Here is a 27,067-nt window from a genome sequence, read left to right on the forward strand (position 1 = left end):
AACAGCACATAGTTCCTGTTGTCATTGTTGGACCAGAATGTCCCCAGAGGAGTCTCATAACGCAGACAAAAGTCAACTCTGGCTCCCTGGTCTCCAAATGGCGGCACTAAGGTGAGCTTAAACGAGAAACAGTCCATCAGACCATCACTGGACCCAGGAACGTAATCGGCCAGAAGGTCAAAGTGGCTCGACCACGTGTCCAAAGAAATTCGGACGTATACCGCCTTAGTGAAGGAAATACTGAGGACACGGATAATTCCTTTTAGTATTGTGGTCCCTGGAATTAACTCGATTGCTTCCAATTCTACTTTCTGCTCTCGGACTTTGGCAAACAGCTCCTGAGTTGACCATGGAAGAGAGAAAGTTAAAGGTGAGAGGAAAAATTCCTCCGTATCTGTACCTTCAACCTCAGAGGACTCATATCCTGGCAGTTTGGGTACATCCCATGTCCCAAACTCCTTTACTTGAACCAAACTGAGGCCTTTGGCGTCTGCAAAGGACACTCTCCTGGAGCCAGATGGGGGAGGTTCAGGCTCTGAGTCCTCATCAGTGGCAGAGCTCCTTCTCCGTGGGAGAGGAGAGGATTTGGGCCTGATGCCGACGGCCACGTCGCCTTCATCCTCGTCCACATCCAAGCAGCAGAGGCCTGGGACTCCTAAGAGGCTAGAGGTCCCAGAAAGGCTTGGTAGTCCCACAGACTCCATGGAGCTCTTTGTGAGTCAGTGGGAAATGAACTGCAGCGTTTCTGCTTCGGGTAACTGACATTCAACATGCTCTGACTTAACAGATGGAGTCGAGTTACAGATGACATTGTTGCGAGGGCCAACACTATAAATAGTCCAGAAGGGACTTAAACTATGTACAGTAGTCTAAGCCCAGGAGGAGAATATTTCAATCACTTGCCTCTTTCACAAAAAGTTCTCACATTATATAATCAAAAGTATAGATGAGTAATTATCTAGTTTTCACACTGCAAAACTACCTCACTTTGTAAATGTTTTCCGGCCATCTTTGTTGTGTAACTGCACTAATTGCTCCCACGAGGGTTGTAATACTACTTGCACAAGAAGAATGAGATTTACACAGCAGCTATTTGGGTTTTGTTGCTGCTCCACAGTGGGTCACATGAGGTCTAAAGCAGAACAAATGCCCTTTGCATACTCTTTAGGCCACCAAAATAATTTCCTTTGACCAACCAGTGACTCTCTAATGATGCAATAACGCTGAAAGTCAAACACACGATTATTTTATCTGCTTATCACATACCAGGATTTATCTGCAGAATACCAGAATTATACAGTTATGCACTGTGTGCTATTTCCTCTATTTATCTCACAGCTGTGACAAAGTGGCATATCAAGCCAGTCCTTAATCTTAGTGAATAAATAAAAAAACATACTTTAACAGTGAGTAAGAATTTTGTATCTTAACTGAAGAATGGTGAGCACTCCCCTTGTTTGGATGAGAGTAATATAAAAGCATGTGAAGGCTGTCAGAGATCATAATAATCTTGTCCAAACTGTCAGAGGATGTAGGATCTAATACAGACTGCCATGCTGGGAAGCTACATTAAAAATAAACAATGAATACAGAGAAAGAAGGACCAAGACAACATCCAACGCACTCTTCATACATTAAAGAAGAAAAAGAAGGATATGACTCCACAGTTGTCTTTGAGACAGAGAGGAGCAGCATGACTGCCAACGAAACAACTGCATCAGTAGTGGATGAGAACATCCTCACCAACCCAGCTAATACCTCAGACAACATTTTGAGCTCCTGCTCCAAGGAAACGCAGACCTTCTCAAAGCCCTCACTCCCATACATTGCCCTGATTGCCAAAGTCATCCTGTCCTCCCCCTCCCAGAAACTCAACCTTAGTTCCATCTACAGAGCAATGGAGGAGCAGTTTCCTTACCTCAGGAGCCGAGGTCCGGGTTGGAGGAACAGTGTTCGGCACAACTTATCCGTGAACGAATGCTTTGTGAAGGTGAGCCGATGTGAGGACGGCCGGGGCCATTACTGGGGAGTCCACCAAGCTCACCTGAGAGACTTCCAACGTGGGAACTTTCGACAGTACAGGAACCCCAGAGGGAGGAGGGAGAGGGAGCGGTATAACAGGTGTCTGACTTGGATGGAGAGCAGCTGCTTCCTGAGAAGGTTCTGTGAGAGTAGGTTTGAGTCTTTGGCTTGGGTGGAGCCAGGATGCCCTCTGCAGGAACCAAGAAGGAATCAGATGAATTCTTTGGACTGGAACCAACCATGCTATCAGCCTTGGAGCATCAGTGCAGGGTGGCTACAATCCCCTAGATGGATGAGATGTTGCTGTTTTCCAGAGAGGGTACCAGACTCATATAACAAGGCTACAGTTGGGAGGGGGCACAGCAGTCAACCTCTGACCTCTGCACTGCACTATTGGGAGATCAATGGCATGAAAGGCATTACAGAGTCATATGACAGCAAGTTTACAACACCACCAATGCAACTCCTCAGGTTTCCTTGCTGCTGGTGCATGTCTCCAGTCATCAAAGGGGTAATAAATCCAGTGCCCTACAAAGCCAACTTTAAATGTCACCCCTGAACTTCCTGGAAACAGTATAATGAAACAGACCAAGGCGCAGGTGACCTGGAAAGGGTTTTCCTTTCGATGAATAAACACAGCAAATGTATGCTATTTCCTTACTCTCATACATCGAGGAGGGCAGGTAAATACTAATCCAGTAGGTGGCAGAAAGTTACCTTGGTAATACTATCTATAATTCAGTCATTAATTTTGTCTCAGGTCTTTCCTTCTAAAAGACATTTTTATGATAAAACAGAGAAAATCTATTTGACCTCTTTGTTCACCTGCACTAATTTAAATTTAAATAATTTAAATGGCTTCATCTTTAAGCTGTATAACTCTGCTGTTTTGTTGTGCATATTCATCAAATCATTTTGTCATTCTCATGCCATGAAAAGAGACAAATCAAGAAATTGTGTGTGAGAAAAACTATAAAAGAATATGCAGTTTTGTTCTTTACCTTGATATCACTCGTCTCAGCAAAGGACAAATAACTCCTGATGGCAGTCTGGCCTTTGGTCCTCTTCCTCCTGTTTCGCCATGTAGTTACACTCAACAAGAAACCAGGACATGTGAATGATAAAAGTGGCCTTCTGAAAAGATGACAAAGGACAATTATGAAACAGATTTCAGACATGAATAAAACAATCTTTAACAAGAGATGATTATGCAGAAATGTCTTGCACAAAGACAAAAATGATTCTAAACAGATCTAGAGTTATTTAAGGGGTTGTTTGTCAATGTGGATGGTTGAACGTCTACACTCTAGGGTGCACTGCATTTATCAGCACAGACTAAATTAAAACACTTTTATTGTTTTTTAATAGATGTACTGATATGCTGTTCAAATAAAAGTGCAGATACAACTGTAAATAGCTCTTTGATAACAGTTTGACAGTTGTGTAGTTGCAGAGCTCTTTTTGTTGTTCAAAACTCTCCCACACTGCATATCTAAATAAAGTCACAGACAACTATACCTGTCTTCTCTACAAGAAAAGGACTCTTTGTTTTTTCATTTAAGACAATAAATGGTGCTTGTTTTGAGGCATTTTGTTTATATATATATATATATATATATATATATATATATATATATATATATATATATATATATATACTGTGTGTACTATTGAATTGTGTGTCTATGAATATCAACAAAGGAAAAATAATGCCCACAAGAATTCATACTGTAGAACAGGCAGCTGAAAAGCACAAAGTCATGGTCTGTCTACTTTGTATGGCATCAATTTATAATATACTGTATATTTTTCATATTACTGCAATGTAAACTGAACGCTAAATGATACAAAATCGTATAGAAGAGTCAGAACAATGCAGCAAAAAATCATTACACCACATCACACACTAATGTGGTGACAGTGATTGGGGAAGAACTGTCACATTTAAACCATTTTGAGTCCAAACTGCAAATTTTTTTGTGGCTCCAGCTGATTTGAAAACTATTTCTTCTGCTTTTCACATCTCTGCACTCTCACTGTTACATTTACTGACTGACTGGGACTCCTCCCCCTCAGGTAGACACTCATCTCCATCAGTTATCTCCCATTCTCAGTCCAAACTGCTTGACTTGGAGACACCAACTCTGCCTGGCTGCTCTCAATTCAACTATTCATCTTAACGGTATGTAAGTTTAATGTATTTCTGACAGACACAGACGTGCCAGAGAGTTTTCTATCAAGATGTTATACAGACTGTAGGTTTTAGCTGCCAGGTGTGGGATCTATTTCACTCATTTTGTACTTCATGTAATGCTAAGATGAGTTAACACGTATAATACAAAGTTGGCTTTTAAATAATCCATGCAAGCAGTCAGGCAGCTTCGTGTGTGTGCATGTGATGAGCCAATGCACTGCCAATCCTGTGTTAAAAAGCAATGATCTGAGTTGTGATAATCAGAAATGATAAAGGTTAGACTGTACAGGTACTGTTATATGCATTTACAGCTATCAGTAATAGTAAACCTTCATGTGTACAGTAAATGTTTATGTACACCTTCATTTGTGTTACTTTGTGTCACATCAGGTGTTACTTATGTGTAGTGTAAACTGAGCATACTGAAACAGCTGTATATTTTTTTTAAATTTCAACTCACATGCAATTTAATTCTTGCATGGAAATGACAGTTTCATTAACATTTTTTAAAATCTAATTGCATCTAGACCTTATTATTTTTGGAGCTTTACTTGAAGCCTTTCATTTTCAAAATAACATTTTTTAAAGGTATTTCCATTTCTGCTTAGATTTTCTTTTAGAGAGCACCTCAATGAACACGCACAAGGCATGCTGGTATTTTTTAAAATAACAATACAAGTTTTAACAATGAAAATAAGCCTAGCATTTCTTTCTTGCCATGTATTTAGCGCAAAAGTCACACGAAGTTGTAATTTCACTGTGATATTGTCTGTATCTGGAGTGTGTGAGTCTTACAGCTTACTTAGCGTTGACTGTTTCCTTTTAGGACCTGAGCTGAGATGCCTGAGTCTCCTCTCAGTCCCACGGCAGCCCGTCAAACCCCAGCCAGCAGTCTCCTCAGTCACACAGACAACGGTGCAGGAGAGAGAGTCGCTAATGGGGACTCCTGCAGTGGAGTGAGTGGAGAAAACTGGCAGAGTCTCTGCCATAAACAGGTACGTTCATCCTGCGACTCCTTATCTTCCCCCTCATCCACCTCGTCTTCATCCGTCAGCTCTCCCTCCTCCTTTTTATAAGCAGGAAACAGAACAATCTTAGGCAAACAGATGTCAAGAGAAACACCCCATAGCTGCATATTGGATATCCCCTGACAGGACACCAAACCCCGAGCCTGCAGCTCTGTTGACAGTGGCAGAGATTTCATATGAGATCTGAACTGAGTTGGGAGTTGACACGCCGAACTCTTGTTTGTCCTTCATTATTAGTTTGTGAGTCAGAGCCAGGGAGGAATAATTGTGCACAGACCCAGGTCAAACAGATGCAAGTGAAAGGCAAATAAGCATGGCCCAACATAATTTTATGGTTGTCTCTTGCAATTCCATCCCTGGTAATCTTTATCTAAGGGATCAATGAAACCACCAAGATAATGAACAGCCGGCTGACATTGCTTCCCTCGGTCTGCTCTCTCATCTTGTCGCTTTTCGTCTGTTCTTTTCTCCTAATTCACTTTCTGAATCTACAATCGCAACGGACTTCAGCTTGTGAGCTTACAAAAGTCTGCCAGCACTGTAAACACGTGATGTGAATTTTTAAACATGTTGCTTTTTTTGTTATTTTCAGCTAACATAATAACTATATCAAGTGACAATGTCAGCACTGCAGCTGCAACACTGTCTGTCTGCCAGAGTGTGATTCCAGTCCTGAGAATATAATAACGACTTGTGATGGGAATATTGTTCAACCTGCAAACTCTACCAATGTTACTAATGCAGACTATTTTAAGTGAAGACAGGGTTGCTCTAAAAATGAAAGAAAAGGACCTCCATCTGTGGTAAATTTCTGATCTCACTGCAGCATCCAGTCCACACTCCTCAAATAACTACCTGGTGATTTGTAAAGCATGATAATAAAGACAGCTACAGCAGTGTTTTCTTTAAAACTACATTCATAAAATACAAGGTTTAAGAGTAGGAATACGACTAAATATATACATATATACAACTATTAGCCAATTTTTGTAATCTGTATTGTCGTAATGATTGATTACTTACCTTATAAATTGTCAAAATTATGTCTCATTGTTTTGCTTGAATAAAATTGTTCGAATTTAGGAGGTGGTAATTTAGGATACTTTGTAAATTTTGACACACATAGGTGGATTTTTCAAAACATTCTGGGTTTAATAGCAGGTGAAAGCACTACAAATGTAATGAATTAGTACTCGAGCATCGAGGTTTAGACGTAGAGTTTAGTTTGGTGAGTAGACATGAGTTTAGGAATATGTTTTTGTTCATTACAAACTTGAGGTTCTTGGTGTATTCTTGTTTCATTGCATCCTGCAACCTGCTGATATGTCACTACAATATGACATAAAGTCTCACTAAACCCTGTATTTAATATTTTTATATGTGTATAAAGGGAAATAATGCATTAAATTTGCCTCAACAATCACTTGGTGGTATTGTTTTGTATTGTTTGTACTACAACATGTTGAATATGTAAGTGGCTTTTGTTGTTTCATAATGCAGTCATGGCAAATTGTCTGCTGCCTCTGTTTGACTACAAAGGGAGACGATCGCTCTTATTTGTCACTCTATCAGCAACAGTGCAGATCAGTTATTATTCTGTGAGTGTTTGCCGTTATTAATATCCATACACTTCTATTAGGAGCCACAACAAGCATGAAATTGTGTTGCTAATTAGCTGGTCAGCCTATCTCCCATCTCATTTAGGGTCAATGACACAATCCAGCATGATGATGTTCACAGAAGGTTGACAACACTGTTGTGTAATTGGAAAGATTCCCATTCGACGGTTATTACTGTTTATCACCTGACACTTCACTTCTGTCTCACTCATCCTGTTGACTTCACTCTGTGGACTGTGGTCCTTTATGATTTTGTCCTTCCTCTTTTTTCAGGTCTTTCTGGCGATGATGGCTCCTCAGCAGATGCAGCAGCTTCTGTCTCCAAACCAGCTGCAGGCTCTGATCCACCAGAAACAACAAGCACTTCTGCTCCAGCAGGTATTTATGCATCTCTGCCATCAAAGTACTGCTGCTACTACTAGCTACACTCTGTCTTACTGAACTGTACCTTCAAAGAAGGAAGTTCTTGTATGGAAATGTTAACCTACTTACTGTAGGTAGCCTACCTGACCTCTAAGTAATTGCTAAGCTTGACAGTTAACAGCTAGCAGTTGACAACTAGTCTGCTAAAGTAAACTAATTATTCAGTTAGCTAAGCTGTGCTTAGACAGAAACACAGAACTGTTAGCAAGTCTGCTAGAGCATAAACTTTCAACTGGAACAAAATTTCAATTATATGGTAAGTCATTTTGGTTAATGTTACTGTAACATTAGCTAGTTAGCCTTAATAATAATAATAATAATAATTCATTTTATTTGTAAGCGCCTTTCTTGACACTACTTAAGGACACTTAAAAAATACCGTTATTAGCATTAACAGTGCAGTTGAGGATACAAATACTTTTTGCTCACTAGCTCAGTGCTTTCAAGGCAAGCGAATATGTTGAGTAGTCTGCTTAGGCTAAGGCTTTCGCCAACATACAGGTTAAAATACTTTACTATAGTATTTTTGTAGTGTTTCCTAGTCAAAAATAATTTAGCCTACCTGAAGTTTCACGTTGAATAGCTAAGCTTGTCAGTTAGCTAAGAGCTAGCAATTAACAACTACTCTGCCAAAGTAAACAAATTATTCAGTTAGCTAAGCTATATTTAGAAACACAAAACTGTTACCAGATCTGCTAGAGCATAGACTTTTACCGGGAACAAAATGACAATTTTATTATAAGGTAAGTTATTTTGGTTGATGTTACTGTAGCATTAGCTAGTTAGCCTTATTAGCATTAGCAACAGTGTACCTGAGGATACAAATAACTTGCTCACTAGTGCTGTCAAAGCAAGGAAATATGTTGAGTAGTCTGCTTGTGCCAAAATGGAGACTAAAATACTTTATTATAGTTTTTTTTTTAAAGTAATGTTTCTTAGGCAAAAATAATTTAGCCTACTAGATCCTCCAAATTTAATGGCTTGCTTAGCGGACACATTTTGACTTGTCATAGTCAGTGTTACCAACTTAGCGTCTTTCTCGCCAAATCTAGCGACTTTCAAAAGCCTCCTGGTGACTTTTTTTTGGTCAAAAGCGACTGGCAACAAATCTAGCGACTTTTTCTGGTGTTTTAGAGACTCTAACATGAAAGCTCGTATCGTTTTGCAGCTACTGTCCTCAACAAGCAGCAGGTGCTGCTGTGAGTCAGTCCTAAAGCATTCACAGGCTGTCCGTGTAGGAGCCCCGCAGCATTCCCCACTGTCTGATTAGAGGAGACCCATAGCACTCTGCGGCCAGACGGCAGATGAATCGCGCATGTGCAAAGTCGCTACAGAGCGGGATATAAATGAAAATGTTTCTTCAATGTCATGCTAAAATAAATCCCTGCATTTAGCCTCTAGTTCAAAAACATATTTTGGGTGTTTTATACTCACTTTTTGTCTCTCCCACAACATTATTCCTCTCTCCAACATGCAAACTGGAAATTATGCAAATTAGGCGATGGCGTCATTTAGCGACTTCTAGGACTTTTAGGACAGCCAATAGCTACTTTCCTTACTGAGGAGTTGGCAACACTGATCATAGTTGGAAAATCGCAGGAGAAACATCCAAAATTATTAAAGGCTGTGCTCTTATACTTCATTTTTTTGTTCCACCGTCTGAATGCCAAAACATCATTTATCAAGAAGAAACTGTAAAAACACAAACAATCATCACAATTTCTACTTTTCACTTTCAGTTAATCATTTCTGTGGTTCTGTCAGGGAAAATTAACCAAATGTAATTTTAAAATTCATACAATAAAACAGACATTTTAACAAAATTGCTTTATGCGTCGCACTTTAAAATTTGCGAATTTAACCATCTGCATTTGCCAGATCCCGTAAAAACCGCTAAAATGACACGCTAAGCCATTAGTGACTGTGCTGTGACCAATAATCATATGACAAAACTTGTGTGACTTTTCGGCTGAACTGCAGGCAGTGTTTACTCTGAGCAGAGAAGAGACGAGTGTGGAGAAAATTGAGAAAAATATAGTTGATTCAAAAAAAATAGATACAGCATGGCTCAAATACAGCATACAGTTGTCATCAAATCAGCAAAGAGATGCATTCACCATGGTAAAATGACTTTTTAGTACTGATGTGTAGAGTAGGATGAAACATGTCTGGTTTGTAGAAGTTGTATAAATGCAAATAGTGTAATATTAATATCTATAGTTACCATTTTTTCCCAGTATTGGACTTATTCTTTCTATGTTTTGATTTTTTTGGAAAAACAAATAGCCAGAAAAATGTTATTTTTACAGATTCTTTTGATAATTTGTGACATTGTAAGTTGCTAGTTCTTCTAGTCATAGCTGTGTTGTCTGAGCCACAGTGAGTGAAAATATTACAGGAGCAAAAACTGTTTGAAAAAATAGAAATCCTCTTTGATCTTTGCTTAATCTTATAATACAATGAAACTTTAAAATAGTGAAATTTCAGCATAAATATTTTCTGTCTTTTTTTTTTGTCATTTTAAAACGTTTAAATGATGGTAATGGGGCAATATTACTTCATCATACTTTTTCTAGCAACATCTGAAAGAGTTTTACAAGAAGCAACAACAGCAGATTCAGCTGCTTCAACAGCAATCCAGCAAGAAAATCAAAGAGGTAAATGCTAATTCTTCTCTTCACATTATAGATTGATGCATGTATAAAAAATAAAAATATTTCTGACGTTAAAATTGAATGTGTGGGTTGAAAGTAGTGAAGATCCGACAGAATTATCTAGTGAGGAAATAATACATTTACAATATATCCTTTGCTCCTCGGTTTTCTCCAGCAGAGATGTGGATTCAGGTTTTTATTTTTGAATGTGAGATGTAATCATGAGAAATCTCTACTTCTGATGACATAATTGAATCGATCAAATATCCATATCGAACTGTTTGTACACCTGACTGTTATATGATGATATTTGACTGATCTAAATTCAAACTCTAAGCAGCTGCAAGCTCCAGATCATGAATGCACTGACTGACCTCACAGTGATGAAGAGTTTGAGGCTGCTTCAGTTGAAATGTCTTCTTTTCTCTGTCCGTCCTGCAGCTTCCTGCACAGCAGCTCGTGTTCCAGCAGCTTCTCCAACTCCAGCAGCAGCAACAGCAGCTCCTCCGGGCTCAGAGACCAGCGCTGACTTCTCCTGCCCTCTCTCCAGGTCTTCACGTTAAACACCAATGTTTAATGCGTCTTCTATGTTTGTGTCTCTCTCTGCTTCTGTTAATAGCAACAGGAATGTCAACTGTTTCATTTCTGATGTATGGTGGGGTTTTATTCTTATGTGATTTCTGTGTTTTTGAGGTTGTCATTAGGAGCATGTGTGAAAATTTGCATTTTAATTGACAGTAGAGCTACTGTATTGTTAGATTAGTGCCCTGTTCAGATGAACATGAAAGTAAAAACAGAAAATTCCAGTCATATAAAATTGTGGTTGTTATAATATTCCTGGATTACACTGATGAGGTAACATGAGGTCATGGAAATGAGCTGTTCTGCCCATGTGTTCTCCAGAGCTTTGAGGTGGGAATAATTGGTAAAACAAAAATAAAGAAAATGTGCACATGAGAAGAGCAATGTACTCCCTGTAAATTCGTGCAACAGTTCTGGAAATATATGCCACAGCTACTTGCAGTTTCCTCTAATATATCATGTTTCAGTTAGCATTCCATCCTTCTGTTGTGTCCTTAATCAACGAATCAAACAAAAAGTAACATTATCCTTTCTGCTTTCTTTAATCTTTCAGCTTGTCTCAGCCCTGCAGAGATGCAGCAGATATGGAAAGAACTCACATTTGGAATGATTGAAGATAAAACCATAATAAAGAACAGCCAGGACTCCTCTGCTCCCAAAGTACTGTCACCTAAAGCCACCGTTAGACCGACCAGTGACCAGCAGTCTCTGTCTCCTCGCAGGGCTGAATGGTGAGATTTATCTGTCTGTGCGGTAAACAGCTTCCAGAGCTTAAATGATCCTGCCTTTTTGTAAACATCAAAGACTTGTCATCTGTAGACATTTTCGTTCTCTGAAGGTGCGGGCAGGGACGTGTTTGCTTTTGAGACTTCACTTTTAATTCCCCTTGGGACGATATATTTTGTGTTGTTTGTTTGCTTTGTGTTCCGCCACCTGAAGTGGTTCAGCAAAGAAAAAGTTTACATGACTACAGTACATGTCCCAAATCAAAAGTAAATAGTTTTCCGTTTATTTTTCAGTGCTCCCTTCCACCTCTCTCTGTCATTTCATAAAGACAACAAAACACTTTTATATCTGTTTTATTGCTGTTTTGTTGTCTGGCTGCTGCGGTTTGTAATCATGACAGTGCTTTTTTTTTTCTTTCCTTCTCGTCCTCGTTCAGCACTGTTAAAGGTGATCGCGCTGCCTCACATGTCCTCTTCGGTCACGGTGTGTGTAACTGGCCCGGCTGTGAGTCAGTCTGTGAAACCTTCAGCCAGTTTATCAAGTAGGTTTTAACTTCATCCGCATGCAATTCAATTTGGGAATCCTATGCCATTTCTCTATTGTGACTGTAGATAAGTCTGTAGTCCAGCATCTGTTTTTCTAAAAAAAAAATTAGATTGTAATAAATCCACTTATCAGGAAGGTGATATTTGTGAGTCATTTGATGAATTTTTTTTTTGATGATTTGTTAAATTACAATTATTTTATTGCCCCATGCAGGTAGTCAGAATGAAAACAAAGACATTATTGTGTGTGAAAATCTAAAAAGAGGGACAGTGACCCAATTATTAAATCTTTTAACCCTTAGATGCACAAGTAATTGGACCATACACTTTCATAAGTAGGTCAAAAGTGACCTGGATAAAGAATCAGTGTGTTTTTATGTCATTTTTATAGTTTTGGATATGAATAATAATTTCTGTTGTTTGTTTGTATTATATTTTTGTCCACACGGTATTGATTTCATGTTTGAGATATATATATATATTTTTTGACTTTATAACAGATTTTGAACATTTTGATAATTGCAAAAAGAAAAGATTACACAGAACAGCAATAGAATAATGTCAACAACCATTTTGTTGACATTTTTCCACTTTTTTTTTTACAGCACAAGTGGTCTGAACTGCCTTTCTGTGACTTTTTTTGATACACCTTGACATGTTTGTTTGCTTTGGCCCTTAGTCGTCATCATTGTAGCCGCCATGACTCTGAACTGACTACACCCTAGACCCTCCAGAAAAACGCAATTATGCGATCGCATGAATTCCCGCATTAATCACAAAAATGCCGCTGATTCTGCGGGGGTCAATTATTTCCCAAAAGGCCGCATAATCCCCGCAAAACAGCGCATAATTCCCGCAAGAATCTCACATTTCCACGAAAAAAAGAGAAATATGCGGGTCCCGCTTGATTTCACAATCAAGGATTTTAGCCCGCATAATCAAGGATTATTGCCCGCGTTTTTCTGGAGGGTCTAACACCCAAACTGCTTCTCTTTGTAAAAAATAAAACAACAAAAAAGAGCAGCAGGATCATTGTATTTGATGGAGAGAAGAAAGATTCTCTGTGGAGTTTTTCTTTATGTTTTCTCTGTGTTTGTTTAAGGCACATAGGCAGTGAACACACTCTGGATGACAGAAGTACAGCCCAGTGCCGAGTCCAGATGCAGGTGGTTCAGCAGCTTGAGCTTCAGGTGAGCATGAGGACGCAAAATTTTCTGTATTCAATGACAGATAATTTTGCAGCATTTTCTGTGGTTTAGGGTCAAAAAAAGGACAAGTCTGACAATGACATAAAAAATAAATCAAGCATCGACTCATTTGATTACAATCATGATCCTGATCTCTTCCAATAACTCTTCCATGTCAACTTGCTTATTTTTATTTGCCATTTATGTTTAATTGATTGAATGATTAACTGAGAAAATAACTGACAGACAGAATCCTCATGTAAACAGTTGTTACAGTCTGATTGTTTTTAGAGGATTCGACTGAACATCAAGCTAAAATGCACATATGGCAAACCTTCCTGGCCTGTATTTGGGGGGCAGGTTTTGTTAATTAATTATGTGGATTTGTTTTACTGTTTTTAAAAAACAACATTAGTCTGAAACATTGAGTTCTTGCTCCACAATACAAATACTATGGGTAAATATTCCTGCAATGTTCTGCCTCTTTCCTGATGTTTGACACAGCAGGGAATCATACTTTGCAACCGTATCTGGTTCGCAGCCTTCCAATAATCTGTGCTCAGTGACTTTGACGTGACACCATCCGCTATGAGTTCCTCTTTCTTTCTTTATCACCTCAAACAGCTCTGCAAAGAACGGGAGCGCCTGCAAGCAATGATGGCTCACCTGCATCTGCCGTCTTTAGAGGCTCAGTCGCTCTCTGCACCCACGCCGTCGCCACAGTCTGATAGGGCTGCTGACCCTCGCGGCCTGCAGGTAGGTAGTGTGCAGTAATAGCTGCGTGAACAACAGAGGCTGAGCAAATGAGCCGTAAAGTTTGTGGCGGTACAGATCTGTATGGAAAACTTCAAATATGAGAAGGAAATAACAGAAAATGTAATGTGCCTGGCTGCAACCTCATCCTCCAGCGCTGATAAAGACAGTGGCAGACTATAATTGACCTGGAGAAGTCTTACAGTTGAATGAGTTGCAAAAGCATGTTGGCGTTTTCTTCAAAATAAGAATACATGACTTAGAGACAATCATAAGAGATGAAGGTCGACAACATTTGAACCTTCTGAGAGAAATTACACCAGATTGAAACACATATGTATTTCTAGGATGAATTTGGAAACTAAACTTTACTAAAACTCTCACATCACTTTTCCTGTTTTCCTTTGTGGAGATCTCCATTCTTCCTGAGTGTGACTCTCTGCGTGATGTATAAACTACTTCCCTTCTCTTCGGTGCCCAGCTGCTGGCACCAGATGGCTGCCATTGTGTTTTCAGACCGCAGACATGCTCCGACAACGTGGAAGCTAATCACTTGTTAATCTTGCAAATATTGCACCATGATCACAACACTCACCAAACAATTTCACCCTATAATTAACAATAATTGGCTTCCTCCTTATTGTGATATTAGTGGAATCACCTCTGAAGAGGCGAATCGAATCGCTCTGTTACACTCCGTTAAAAATCTCCCGCTCTGTTTTGTTTCCCTGTCAGTCTTTCCAGTCCTCTTGTTCCTTTGTTAACTTGGATCGTCCGCTTTTGTCGCTCTCAGCTCGGCTCAGTCGCCGTCAACAACAGCTTCCCCTCGCTGAGCCTGTCAGACTCGACCCAGGCGTCGCCCCAAACTCTGGACCCTGCCAGCACTCCATCACAGGGCTGCGAAGAAGAGTCGCCCACCCATACATCATGTGCTGGGGCCGTAAGACGCCGTCACCACCCTTTGGTTTACTCTCTGTCTTCAGGTAAAGCTAATACTGTGGTCACTTTCGCATGTGTTCACCCAGCCGATACATATCTAGATTCCCTATGTCTCTTTTCACACACTCTTTTTTTTAATCTTGTTTCAGAAAATGAGTTTGAGCTTTACAAGAACACCGATATCAGACCCCCGTTCACCTATGCAACACTGATTCGCCAGGTATGATCCATGACTTACAGAGCAACAAAACAAAACCTCTGTCTTTAGTTGTCTTTAAATATTGTAAACAAATGAAATATGCTGAAGTGTCATTTGCATTTAAGCATCCAGATCATTTTTTTTTTTATCTTTTGCTTGTGTTCTTTACTTTGAATTTGTTTGTGCTTTTGTGCTCATATTATTGTTGGGGGACATAAATAACCTTGATTGCCATTGGAGCTCATTTATTTGAATAACGGGCCTACAGCCAAGGCAGTTCATTGATTGACAGAAAATTAATTGGTGTTATTTTTGACAGGTGATTAACTTGTGTTAAATTTTCAGTCAAAAATACAAAAATGTCTGCTTCCAGGTTCTTTAAAAACAAATTTTGATTCTTTTCATAGCTGCCTGTAACAGGAAACTGAAGATCTTTCTGGATTTTTTTTCATCTGGCAAAAAAGGGAGTTCTGTTTAAGACATTTCACAGAACAGACAAATTAGTAATAACATAATTAGTAATAACTAAAAACCAATAGTTTGTGAATGAATGGATAATGAAAAAAAAGTTCCATCCCTTCACTTTTCTTTGCACAATAAGTGCAGATAGTTACTGGAATTAATCCTATAATAAGCATTTTAAGGGGCAAAATATTGATTCATCAAGCGTGAAAATGAAAAGCCTTGCACCAGAGTTGTGAGTGTGCCGCTTTCCCCTTCTTCTTGGATTAGACGTGAAACAGCCACGGCTTTAATTTGAGCCTGTAACGCGCTACAGTTATTTGTTTCCTCTCCACCTACAGGCTATAATGGAAGCATCAGACATGCAGCTAACACTCAATGAGATCTACAACTGGTTCACGAGGACGTTTGCTTATTTCCGACGCAACGCCGCCACTTGGAAGGTATCACACCCGCAGATAATTAACTCTGTGATCCCACTGTGTGTCATGCCTGATTTATGCAGCATGGATTCAGTAATATCTCCTTCACTCTGATCTCCTCTGGATCAGAACGCAGTTCGCCACAACTTGAGCCTGCACAAATGTTTTGTGCGTGTGGAGAACGTGAAAGGCGCCGTGTGGACGGTGGATGAGGTGGAATATCAGAGGAGGAGATCCCAGAAGATCTCAGGGTACAGTAGATCCATCCTGTCTATCACAGGGTGTATGAGTATGTTTGCTAATAATTATGGAGTGATATTTGTTTTTGATGCTTTCAGAACAATCAATGATATCACTGCATTGGCAAAAAAGAAACGCAGAAGTTTTTGTATTTTAACATCTGGCTAAACTAGAAAATATAAGATATTTAAAATATTTGTAGACCATTATTTAATATCACAGGTATGTAATCAGTATTTCTTTTATAGCTGATGGAGTAGAAAAGACTGGAACCCACTGTTTGATCATATTTGTTAATACTGCAAGCAGATAAAGCTGATGGCAGTTTAAAATGGTTATAATGTAAATGTACATATACACTATAGTCCTATATGTAATCCTGTCCAGAGCACCTCCTATGTCCTGTATGTAGACCAAAGCAAATCTGTATTTTATATACAGTACTGCACATTTATTTATTGATTCTAGGTTCTAATAAATAGATAAATATGACTGGAATGATTATGACAGCACTTTCAAATTCTAATGAATTATTTGTCATCATAACTGACCTTGCTTTAAGCTATTATTGTTTACCATGCTATGCTTTTCAGAATAAATAGAGTGTGTTGGTTTGCATGCCATGAATTAGACATTGATTGCGTCTATTGTGAAATTCTGCTACTGTTGTTATGCTGCAGGAGTCCGTCACTGATGAAAAATGTGCCCTCCAATCTGGCTTTTGGAACCGTTCTGAATGCCAGTTTACAGGTAAGAAAGACGATGTGTTGCAGCGTCCCATCTCCTGATGGCAGGAGTTTGACCTGGTTGAGATCTGCTCACCGTTTCATTGTTGATCAATTTTCTTCATAGGCCGCGCTGGCAGAGGCATCACTGCCAGGATTCAAGAGGGAAAATGTGAACAGAAGCTCAAGGACTCAAATACAGGACAACAAAGTGGGCGACAGACACAGAAACCAAAACTTCTCTCCACAAGTTCAGCAGTGAGTTCCATTTGTTGTGAACTCCAGTAATCTGTGCACTAATGTGCGTCAGAACTGATTGAATTGTCTTTGTTTTTGCCTTTTGCAGAACACTTCTCCTTAAAGACGAAGAGCTGAATGCTAATGAACAAGACTGTCTGTTGCCGACAGTAAAACCAGTCAGTCTGCAGCACGGTGTGACTGAAAATGATGAGGAGCACTTGTTTGACCTTGAATGACCCTCTGCAGCCTTTACAATAATACATTATAAAGCAGTAAGGCAGACCATCAATGAGCATTTAGGCTCATACAGTTTACAGTAATCCTGTACCGCTGTGACTTGAATTATGTATCTTAAGTGGTGTCAGGCAGCCTGGAATTCTCACCAAAATAAGAGTACTGGATCAAATACACATATTTATGAGGCTGTTCAGAATTTTTTTTATTCATTGCAGTATGAATAAACAAATGCACACTATTCACATACATACTTACTGTTTGTATGTGCACAAAATGCATAAACAAATGCACATAAAATATGAATAATGGTTGATATACAACTATATACACGAAATAAGTGTCTGTTAAGTGTTACAGTTTTGTCATCTTTTAATCTCTATGTAACATTTTTTTTATTTTTTATGTATATGGCATTATAATTTCTTTTTCAAGAGACCTCTATATATAGGTTTAAATTTTTGATTTATATTTTTTTTTTACCATGAATAAATCCTTCTTCTTGTGTTACAAAATGCATTAAAGGACAAAGTGAATGATTCACAGAATTCTGTATTATGGCATAGAAACTAATTTGATGATTAATGATGTTCTGTTTATTTGTTGTAAATGTCTACATGTAATAGAATAAAGCTTAGAGAGGATAAATCCCAGATGTAGATGTGTCTATGAAATTGTTAAACATGTGCATTTTGTGCTGTTTCTCCTTGTTTTCTCAGTTTGCTAAAGTGGATTTAATTTTTTTAAAGCACTGTCGGTATGCCATATGACTTTTTTAAAATTCCACTTGTGTGTTTGCACTGAAATGAGGAATCTTCTTTAAGGTTTGAGTATGAAAATAGATGCTGAGCACAAAAAACAATCTATAAAGATCTGTCTGTAGACGTGAGTCTGATGTTTATTATTACTGTGCAATAAATATGTAAACTGTTTAAAGTTGCGTTTATTATTTTGTCATCTACCAGTATCGATACGCACTTGGTTTCCACGCTGAGTTTTTTACATAGTATGAGAAAGGAATAAATCACATTTCTTGGATAAATAAACTTGATGTGTCACAACAACTGTGTCCAGTTCTCATCAATACAGCTGATATATTGCATCAAAATATATTTTTTCATATTTTAGAAGACTTTTTAATTATATAGTTCAGAAAATTGACTTTATCCCTCCAGGGCACACAGACGTAAACTGCAATATCTATTTGAAAATGTCAAATAGCACCTATTACTACCTGAATGTAGATAAACCCTACATATGGCACACCCAGACTCTGTGAATCATATTATTGCTTTGTTTAAGAGTCCACATATTAAATTTGCAAGACATAACACATCTCAATTTCAGACAAAATAGCTTCCTCTCACTGACCACTTGCCCACTCTTTGGGACTAATTTCAACAAATTAGCAGTAATTATTTGAACTGAAGTATTTTTTTTTCTTCATTCTAAAGATATTTAGTCAAAGAAAACTTTAGCATATACACCAAATTGTACTTTAAATATCTCCTACATTCTCCACTTTTGCAGATGTGTTACAAAAGATAAAGATTCTCTTTTATGTTCATTACTGAAGTCATACCGTGTGCTTTTAATGCTGTACTGGGCAGTACTGCTGGGGAGCAAAGTATTTGCATGGAAATGAATAACTGTGGAGATTGCAACTATAATTTTAACTCGTAAAACTCAATCACTTTATATTGTGATGTATCACACGGTTAATGTCAATTAAACAGACTTTCAAGACACATAATGCTATTTAATTAAACTATCAATATGTAATAATCTACGGATATAGCTAAGACATAATTTGTGACATCTGTGAAATCTGAAGGTGCTGTGCTTTTTGCAACTTTAAACAAAGTCCGTGAAAGAACAACAAATCTATATTAATTTCATAATAAACGGAGAGAAAATCTTACATTAATGGAATCAGCGTTTGGCTTTTAGAAGGCTGAAAATGGTTAATAATCTGAGCAAGCTATAAAGAGACAATTCATAATCTATGGAAATATTTCATAATATTACTGCCATAAGTTTGTTTAGCTTATTGTGTGTCATGTAGCTGTTGATGTCAAAATGTATTAAAATAATACGAGGGCGGTGAATTGTGTTATCATCAAATCATAGCAGACTTTAGGATATGTTCATTTTTTAATACCATTTTAGTTAATATTCACAGTTGTTTGTCTGCTGATGATCACTGCGTAAAGGTTTTGGTTTACCTTATTGTCGAATTTATTACAACAATGTGAAAAAAAAATGAAATCATCATAAAATTAATGAACAAACAGTCCCTCCTGAGTCTCAGTGCTTCATCAACTGATACACACCATGAAGTAAAGCTGGGACTGCGGACTTCACAACCAAACAGGGAACAAAAGATTCCTCAGCTCCCTGTTTTGACTAATGTCAGTAATTGTCTTTGCTGATAACGTGTTCGCTTTAGGTTTGCTGTTGCCTCTCAGGGCTCCCTTTGATTTGCTGTCAGCCCATTAGATGACATTTCCTTCAGATTGCCTCTCCATGAAGCGCGCTCACTGACTGAAAGTTAGCATGGCACTCGACAACTTCAGCAGCTTCACTTATGTGCTGCTTTGATGTGCCACAAACTTAGTGTGAGGCGGGCAAGTCAACATGTTTTCCAATGTAGCACTTTTGACAGTACTTAGTCAACAGCATCTCCAAAGGGCCTGGTCCCGGTTCATCTTCTCATCAACATGTAACGATGACACCGTCGTCGTGTGTGTGTTCAGTCGGTTCACGGAGTTCTCATCTGTGTCAAAAAAATATGCATGCAAACATTTAAATGTTCCTGATAGTAAATAATGATTTATTGTTGATTTTATTGCATCTTAGGAGTGATTGATTTCAAGTCTACAGCCCAGTGAGACTGTAATGCTCATCACACAACAGAAAACACAACTGTTGGATGGATAAACACACCTTGACTCAGGCTGGTATTAAAGAATATCATATTTTATACCTATTTTGCACCACATCTTTAATTTTAAACCATAGTTTTTATGAACTATTTCACTGTATGTTTACAAAGATCAAAGGTAGCCCATATTAGCTCAATGAGACTGTCAGGCTATGAACATGAAGCTTCCATCCACTGAATTGTTTCGCATAAATCAGCGCTATTTGAAGGTACAGATTTATAAAGTGATGTTTTTCTTTCAGTTTTGTACAGTGTAAGTAAAGCGTCTGTTCATTATGATCACGTCTTTACAAATTCCACAATTATTTATCAAGGAAACAATCACTTATTAATAAGAAAAATTACGAGACATCACTTAAATGTCAACTAAATAACCGTCCGATTTCAATAACAACCGCCTTCTAATTAGCAAAACAAAAACAAAATAAGCTTATTCAAAAACTGTTTTGATTGTGTTCTTTTTGTTAAGTTTAAATAATCATGGCAGATATTTCTTTTTTGGCAATATATCAAATTTTTTAAGGAAAATAATTAATTGTGTCTGTGTCTGAGAAATCAATTTCAACTAAGTTACCCGTTACAAAAACACCTCTCAAGGAAGTGTGTTAATTCCAGATCACATGACCTGCTCCACATGATGTCACTTCCTCCTGAAGAAAAGACTGGCAAGACTCCAAGGCCTTCTGAGTTATTTAAAATAGTGTGTGATTCAAGTGTGGAATTATAGCATGTCAACAGATTTACTATAACATCTTTGTAAATAACTTTCAATTTTAATTTTACTATATATAATGTTTGAAAAGAATCTTTCTCTAAAAATGCCATGTGATGTTTGGTTATAGGCGGCCATGTTGATTTTGGCCCTGAAAGCAGCAAAAAATGTCAACTATGATACAAAAAGTCCTGCAATTATATATTGACCCATATACTGGACGTCATGTTTATCGTGATACAGACACAAAAACTAATTGACTGATAAACTATGATTTCCAAAACATAATTAAAAAACAATTCAGTAATTACATGTATTGAAATAATATAATAATAGAAGTACTTTTTTGATCCCCAAAGGGAAATTCTGTTGTTAAAGTAGCAAGCAGAAAGAGTAAAGTGACCACCATCAAAGTAGAAAAATACAAAATATAATAGAAATATAATAGAAAAATGTACTAAGATGTAAAATGCATAATGAAGTGTAAAATATTCAATGAAAAAAAATGAAAGAAATGTACTTCATTGAAGAACGCATCATAAAGTGCCAAATTCTAATAATGAAAATTTAGTAGAGTAATAATTTATGCAAATACTAAGATGTAACAGGCTTGAGAGTCATGTATAAGTGTGTGTGTGTAAAAGGCCAAGACAGTTTGCGTACATACAATCTTCAGCTAACACACTCATGCTGTATGTGTCTCCATTGTGTTAGGTGACTAAAAGCAGAACAGAGAAGGCAAACTAAAGTCACACAACAAGGCCTCGGCCCGCTCAGCTGCTCTGTGATCAGCAGATTTGGTGTGACCGCTCAGAGATCTGCTGGGAAGGGGAGTGTTGTTAAGTCACTGAACAGCAACAAAGCACACACACAGCACAGCTCACAGTCTCCTGAGCGGTGACTCATGTTGGCATGTTGGGTGTTGTTGGAGGCTTCCTGACCCCTCAGAGTGGCCAGAAGCAGGGAGGCTGACGAAGGTGATCGGGTGAAGAAAGTGCAAGAAAGATCCTGAGCAGTCATGCTTATCAGACATGTTACCAGCAGAACATTTGTCCGTGGATGGAAGGGAGAAACAGAGCAACCAGGCACCAGGCAAGTACTGAGGATCTGAGCAGAATTAAGCTGAGCTGATCATTTTAAGATACACTAACACACTTGATGTGAAGCTGTAATTAGTCAACAAAATGCTAATAGTTTATGCTAGTTTACGCTGAAAGATTTAAGCATTTCTCCAAGAAATGTCCTACTGGGACCTTTGACACAATCAAAGCATCATGAGACACTAAAAGCTCCTCATTAAACTAACCTAATTACACCGTGGTCGATTGAAAAGAGCTTTCAGGCAACATCCACGCTAACTTTGATATGATCAGGGAGGAGTCTCCATCCTATTTGTCCAACATCACACTATTCTGGTTAAAAAAAAAATCCTGACTGCTACCGTCATTAATATCTTCCTTTTTTGACGCTACCAACATCTTGCGTAAGAACAACCTGTTTTAACAGGTCAACTTTCTTTTGTAGTGCTTCAAGGTAGTACATCTTTAAAATCAGCCCAGGAAATCCTTTCTGCGTCTGACCCTGTGAACAGAGGAAATACCATCAATACAGACCTCATCAGCAGTAAGTGGAAAACAAGAGACCTGTACAGCAAACAATACAGTGAACAAAACCCGAAGCTGTTGTTCTTATTAGCGGTTTGTCACAAGAAAACGCAGAGAGATTGAGAAGCAATGCAACATTAAGTGAGATTTAGATTTTGCAGCCTTACCAAACACAAGACTGATATTGTCCTTAATTTGTGTAACTAAACAAATGACAGTGTTTTTAGCTCCAAATCTGTTCTGCAGTCTGTCCCTCTGCGCTTAGAATATTCAAATCACTCTGATTTAACCCTTGTGTTGTCCTGTGGATCAAAATTGACCCCTTTTAAAGTTTGAAAATGTGGGAAGAAAATATCTTTTCCACAGTGAAACTTCTGATGTTTACATTTTCAACATTTTTGGGAAATCTTTGATGGAAAAAAAGAAATGATAAAAATGTTTCTTCAAAAAAAATCAACCAAAATCCAGCGAATTTCGCTGGATTTTGGTTGATTTTTTTGTGAATGTTCTTAAATAAAATATTAGAAGTTTTACTGATATATACATAATCAATTTAGATATTTTTGGGATTTTTTTAGAAGATTTTTACTCATTTTTGAAAATATTTCCAAGAATTTTCTTGCCACATTTGTGGGATTTTTTAAAAAAAATAAAACTTTAAGGATTTTTTTAAGGAATTATTGGAATTGTCTTCCTGAAGGATTTGCAAATTTTCAGAAATTGGGGACTTTTTTTTCTGAATATTTGTATTTTTTCAGACAAGGAAACAATATTTTTGGTGCCCGTAAATGAGGACAACAGGAGAGTTAAAATCTGCACTTTTGCTGTTCTGCAAAAATCATGCACTGTCCCTCCATTTCTGTCTTTCTGCCCAGCCCAGCCTCAGCCTGCTGCAGCTCTACCGGCAGCAGAGGCCTCACAGGAGGCAGCAGTGCTGAAGAAGCCTCTGGGTCACCTCCAGAAGCCCACCTGCCCACAATGCGGCCTCACAGTTCCAGACCACAGATTCCCTCCTCTCTCTCCGAGCCTCAGCCGGCTGCAGGGCTCCAAGCTGTCGGTGCACAGCGGCAGCAGCAGAAGGAGCAGGAGGAGCGGCAGCAGTGTGCCTGGATCACACCAAACTGCTGCTACACCTGCCGGTAGGTAAAACAATAAAGCTGTCTTTTATAGACTATCTGCTTAAGTAGACTTCTATTCAAGTGCTAGCATAATTGCACAAGAGTTTTCTAATCATCAATTAGCCTTTCAACACCATTAGCTAACACAATGTAGCATTAGAACACAGGAGCGGTGGTTGCTGGAAATGTTTGATGTAATTCAGTTAATTTACCTTATTTTCAGCCATTATGGAAAAATGTGCATCCAAAAATGTTTGAAACTTGTTCCTTCAAACGTGTTACCATCAAAGATAATCAAACTTTCTGTACAAATGCAGCCCTTAAAAGTTTCTCATAGACTTTGCTGCACTTCTTCGAGTTGTATCAAAGCGTGCGATGGGCCACTTCTTGTTTATCATTGTGTTCATGTTGCTATCTCTATGAAGTTATGCATTAAATCAATACGGTAGCCACACATAATGCTCCTTTTTTCCATCTACACACAGGCATTAGCATAAGTTATATGTGGGGGGTGTATAATTTGGGCAGTTAAGCAGGAAAACGCTGGACCCCACTCCCCAGGGAATTCTGCCATCTCCGTTTCATTTACTTCCTTGAGTAAACAGGATAAAACAGCTCGATTTGCATGAGCTCACACGCTACCTGGTCCTTGTGAGGATGAAAACTGGAGCTTCGTAACGATGCAGCGGTTGGGATCGCAGGAGATGCACTGGAACTCTCCGGTGGGGTTAATGTATGCAATTTCATCTGCACCTAATTTGGGTAGCAGAGCAATTATCTTGTGACAGCTTCCTCCTAGTTGTTGTTCATCACTGGCAGCCTCTGTGGCCTTTCTGATTTTCCCCCGAGGACTGAACAAAGCTCTGTGATTAAGTAAACACAATCACACTTGATCACCGCAGCAGAAGAGTTTCTCTTTTAAGTACTACCTGGCACCGCAAACAAACATGCGACAGATTAATTTAGGGTTAATCGAGTCGCTGATCCCCATGTTTGATGGTGCGACAGCCTCTTAGAACACACAACCTTGTTTGGTGACCTCAGACAGGATATTTGTTGCTACATCACTTATCTGTTTCCCTTTTTTTCTCCTCATCAGACTCGTGTTTTCACCTGCTGCTGGCGTGTCTGTCCTGTCAGTGCTCGGTGCTGCTCCTGGGCCTGCTGGAGGCCTGCTCCTGCTGCCTTTACGCCGTCTGCTCGTCCTGCTGCGACGCCTGCGCTCGCTGCTGTTCGGCCATCCGGGAGGCGCCGGTGGAGGAGCTAAACTGCGACGCACACTGCCACTCGGTTCTGTTCGAGTCCTGCTGCGAGCCAACCGAATGCCTCGAGTTTTGTCTGGAGTGCTGCGAGATCTGCCATCGCAGCTAGGACGTTCTCAAGACAAACGTCGAGACTCAACATATACATTAAAACTAACGTAGAAGTCCTACAGTGATGTCACACGAAACCAAGAATCATCTCATACACGTGGCCCTCAACAGAACAATCTGTCATTCTTTGGGATGAGTAATATGATACATTAGTTTTATTGCAGCCCATATGACTGAAGGGAGATCTGATGTTGGTGCTACACATTCATCTTATTTGAAGGGAAATATTCCTTATATGTCAGACCAAGTACATCGACAATAGTTCAACTGGAAGTAAATTTTACATTTTCACATTTTTTCCAATGTGAAAAATCCTTGTAGCCAAATTGACAGTTTTTTGGTCACTCATTCTTACCATTTACTTTGGCAGACATGACGTCAGCAGAGAAATCAACCATGACGACTCATATGTAGGAACCTTTTCAGTCCGCCAAGGAACATGGCAGTTATGTGGCGATCGGTGTACGTTTGTCTGTCTGTGTGCAACATTACTCAAAAACAGACCAACGGATTTCGATGAAATTTTCAGGGAAGGTCAGAAATGACACAAGGACCAATTGATTAGATGTTGGCAGTGATGCGGCTTATAGTCTGGATCCACGGACTTGTTAAAATTTTCTGTATCATTGCGAGATCGCGGCACAGTGTCACTGTAACTATGACAAGTGAACACTATGTCTGCTGCCTGCTGGTGATCACATGATTGCGATCCTACTACAAATCCACCGCTGTGGACTTATCGAGACTTATTCATTTGAAATCATACAATGATTGAGCAGCACTGGTGGAATACTGCGCTCTCCGAGTGCTTTTCTTCGCAGTTGATGAAAAAAATAAAAATCTGGATCGGTTGTTCCAAATTATACTTTTTGTAACGACTGACAATAAATGACATTAAGGTTAGGACATAACTCTAGTTCTATGAGTATGTCTACCTCCGGCCATCGCTTGCCCCTGGTTTCCCTGCTTCCAGTTTTCATTCAGTTTTAGTTTTTCAGTTAGTTCTCTGCTACAAAGAAGAGACATGAATTTCCCACAACTACTTTGTCATCTATGAACGCAACAACCATGCTGACAACAGAAAAGAATAGATGCATTATTTATCTCCTCTCTGATTTCTTGGAAAATAGATTCCAAAACCTTTTGAAATATTAAAACAAATTTGTCAAGGTCATTTGTTGTCTTTATTAAATCCCTTTGAAAAGTCACAATGCATAAAATGGAAACCAGTGTGGGACTCATTAATAATCTAGTATTGTTGTTCTTGAGAAAATTACTGCACTACTAAGTAGTAATTATTTCTTTGATAAACAAGCAAAGACAGCAGAGAGCCTCGCTGCTGAGCGTTCAAGATCCAGGCTTTATTCCACAGAAACACCTTTTGTCTGTACATGAAGTTGCATTTAATGATGGCGACCCAACAAGACCTTGAACGAGAGGGGTCTACCTCTTTACTCTCTTTATTTGGGTTCTAATGTTATAAGATTACAGGTTTGACTTCTCCCTGAACAGCTCTTTGCAGCTGAGGAACGGGGCGACGCAAAACTTGTCAGCTCTTCCTTGAATCCCGTTTCAGATTTGTCATGTGAAGCACTTAGAACATAAAAGGATGCTTATTCTCTCCAGATCTCCGAAGATCTAAGCCGGCTCCTTTAAAGTCGCGGTGCGAGATGACAGCAGAGAGGCAGAGTAAACAGCCAAAAATAAAACAAAGTGGCGATAAAGACGACGCTGTCAATCTGTCCGGGCGAGCCAAGAGGCTCATTTAAATCATGTTAGAGCAAGAAAATCAAATTTAAGCATCTCTCCTGCCCACAACACATTCGGATTCCGCTGGTGACAAGAAGCAGCGCTGACGTCTAATTTAGTGCATGGCGAGTACACACCATCGAATAAACACTCAGGTTTGTTCCACTTGTCCTCCTCAATTTGTTCTAGCCTTTACCCACGGCTGATGTCTCCTGCCACAAGTCACAAACAGCTGATACTGTCACATTCCTACATATATATAATGCAGCCACACACACACAAATAAACAGTGTGAGGAAGGATCTATATATTCTGTTTGAGTTGGAATCATAAACACGATAAATCAAATGATTCAACGATGACATTGACGTGA

At 38.8% G+C, this 27,067-nt stretch overlaps 2 protein-coding genes across 2 annotated transcripts; both read left to right on the top strand.

Annotated features, from left to right (window-relative positions):
• Window positions 1–4,105: 4,105 nt before the first annotated feature.
• On the top strand, window positions 4,106–18,130 carry LOC110964975 (forkhead box protein P2-like). Its single transcript, XM_051952051.1, has 16 exons — window positions 4,106–4,204; window positions 5,043–5,211; window positions 7,137–7,241; window positions 9,863–9,943; window positions 10,382–10,490; window positions 11,076–11,253; window positions 11,685–11,789; window positions 12,896–12,983; window positions 13,605–13,736; window positions 14,527–14,716; window positions 14,822–14,892; window positions 15,675–15,776; window positions 15,885–16,006; window positions 16,676–16,745; window positions 16,848–16,978; window positions 17,067–18,130. The coding sequence occupies exons 2-16, from the start codon at window positions 5,056–5,058 to the stop codon at window positions 17,194–17,196; spliced, it is 1,770 nt and encodes a 589-aa protein (XP_051808011.1). The 5' UTR covers window positions 4,106–4,204; window positions 5,043–5,055; the 3' UTR covers window positions 17,197–18,130.
• A 3,233-nt stretch (window positions 18,131–21,363) lies between these two features.
• LOC110964977 (myoD family inhibitor domain-containing protein-like) lies at window positions 21,364–26,119 on the top strand. The gene is made up of 4 exons (XM_051952631.1): window positions 21,364–21,942; window positions 22,375–22,473; window positions 23,330–23,593; window positions 24,672–26,119. Exons 1-4 carry the CDS (start codon window positions 21,882–21,884, stop codon window positions 24,941–24,943), a joined length of 696 nt encoding a protein of 231 aa, XP_051808591.1. The 5' UTR covers window positions 21,364–21,881; the 3' UTR covers window positions 24,944–26,119.
• The last annotated feature ends 948 nt before the right edge of the window (window positions 26,120–27,067 follow it).

Source organism: Acanthochromis polyacanthus, chromosome 8, assembly GCF_021347895.1.
Source record: "Acanthochromis polyacanthus isolate Apoly-LR-REF ecotype Palm Island chromosome 8, KAUST_Apoly_ChrSc, whole genome shotgun sequence".
Lineage (NCBI taxonomy): Eukaryota > Metazoa > Chordata > Actinopteri > Pomacentridae > Acanthochromis > Acanthochromis polyacanthus.

What these genes read in the sequence shown, in the direction of transcription:
- LOC110964975 (XM_051952051.1), top strand. Translation starts at nt 5,056, where the DNA reads ATGCCTGAGTCTCCTCTCAGTCCCACGGCAGCCCGTCAAACCCCAGCC. An exon ending in CTGACCCTCGCGGCCTGCAG is followed by an intron (nt 13,737 to 14,526) that starts GTAGGTAGTGTG and finishes TGTCGCTCTCAG; the next exon opens with CTCGGCTCAGTCGCCGTCAA. An exon ending in TTCTGAATGCCAGTTTACAG is followed by an intron (nt 16,746 to 16,847) that starts GTAAGAAAGACG and finishes TTTTCTTCATAG; the next exon opens with GCCGCGCTGGCAGAGGCATC.
- LOC110964977 (XM_051952631.1), top strand. Translation starts at nt 21,882, where the DNA reads ATGTTACCAGCAGAACATTTGTCCGTGGATGGAAGGGAGAAACAGAGC. An exon ending in CAATACAGACCTCATCAGCA is followed by an intron (nt 22,474 to 23,329) that starts GTAAGTGGAAAA and finishes CTTTCTGCCCAG; the next exon opens with CCCAGCCTCAGCCTGCTGCA. An exon ending in AACTGCTGCTACACCTGCCG is followed by an intron (nt 23,594 to 24,671) that starts GTAGGTAAAACA and finishes TCTCCTCATCAG; the next exon opens with ACTCGTGTTTTCACCTGCTG.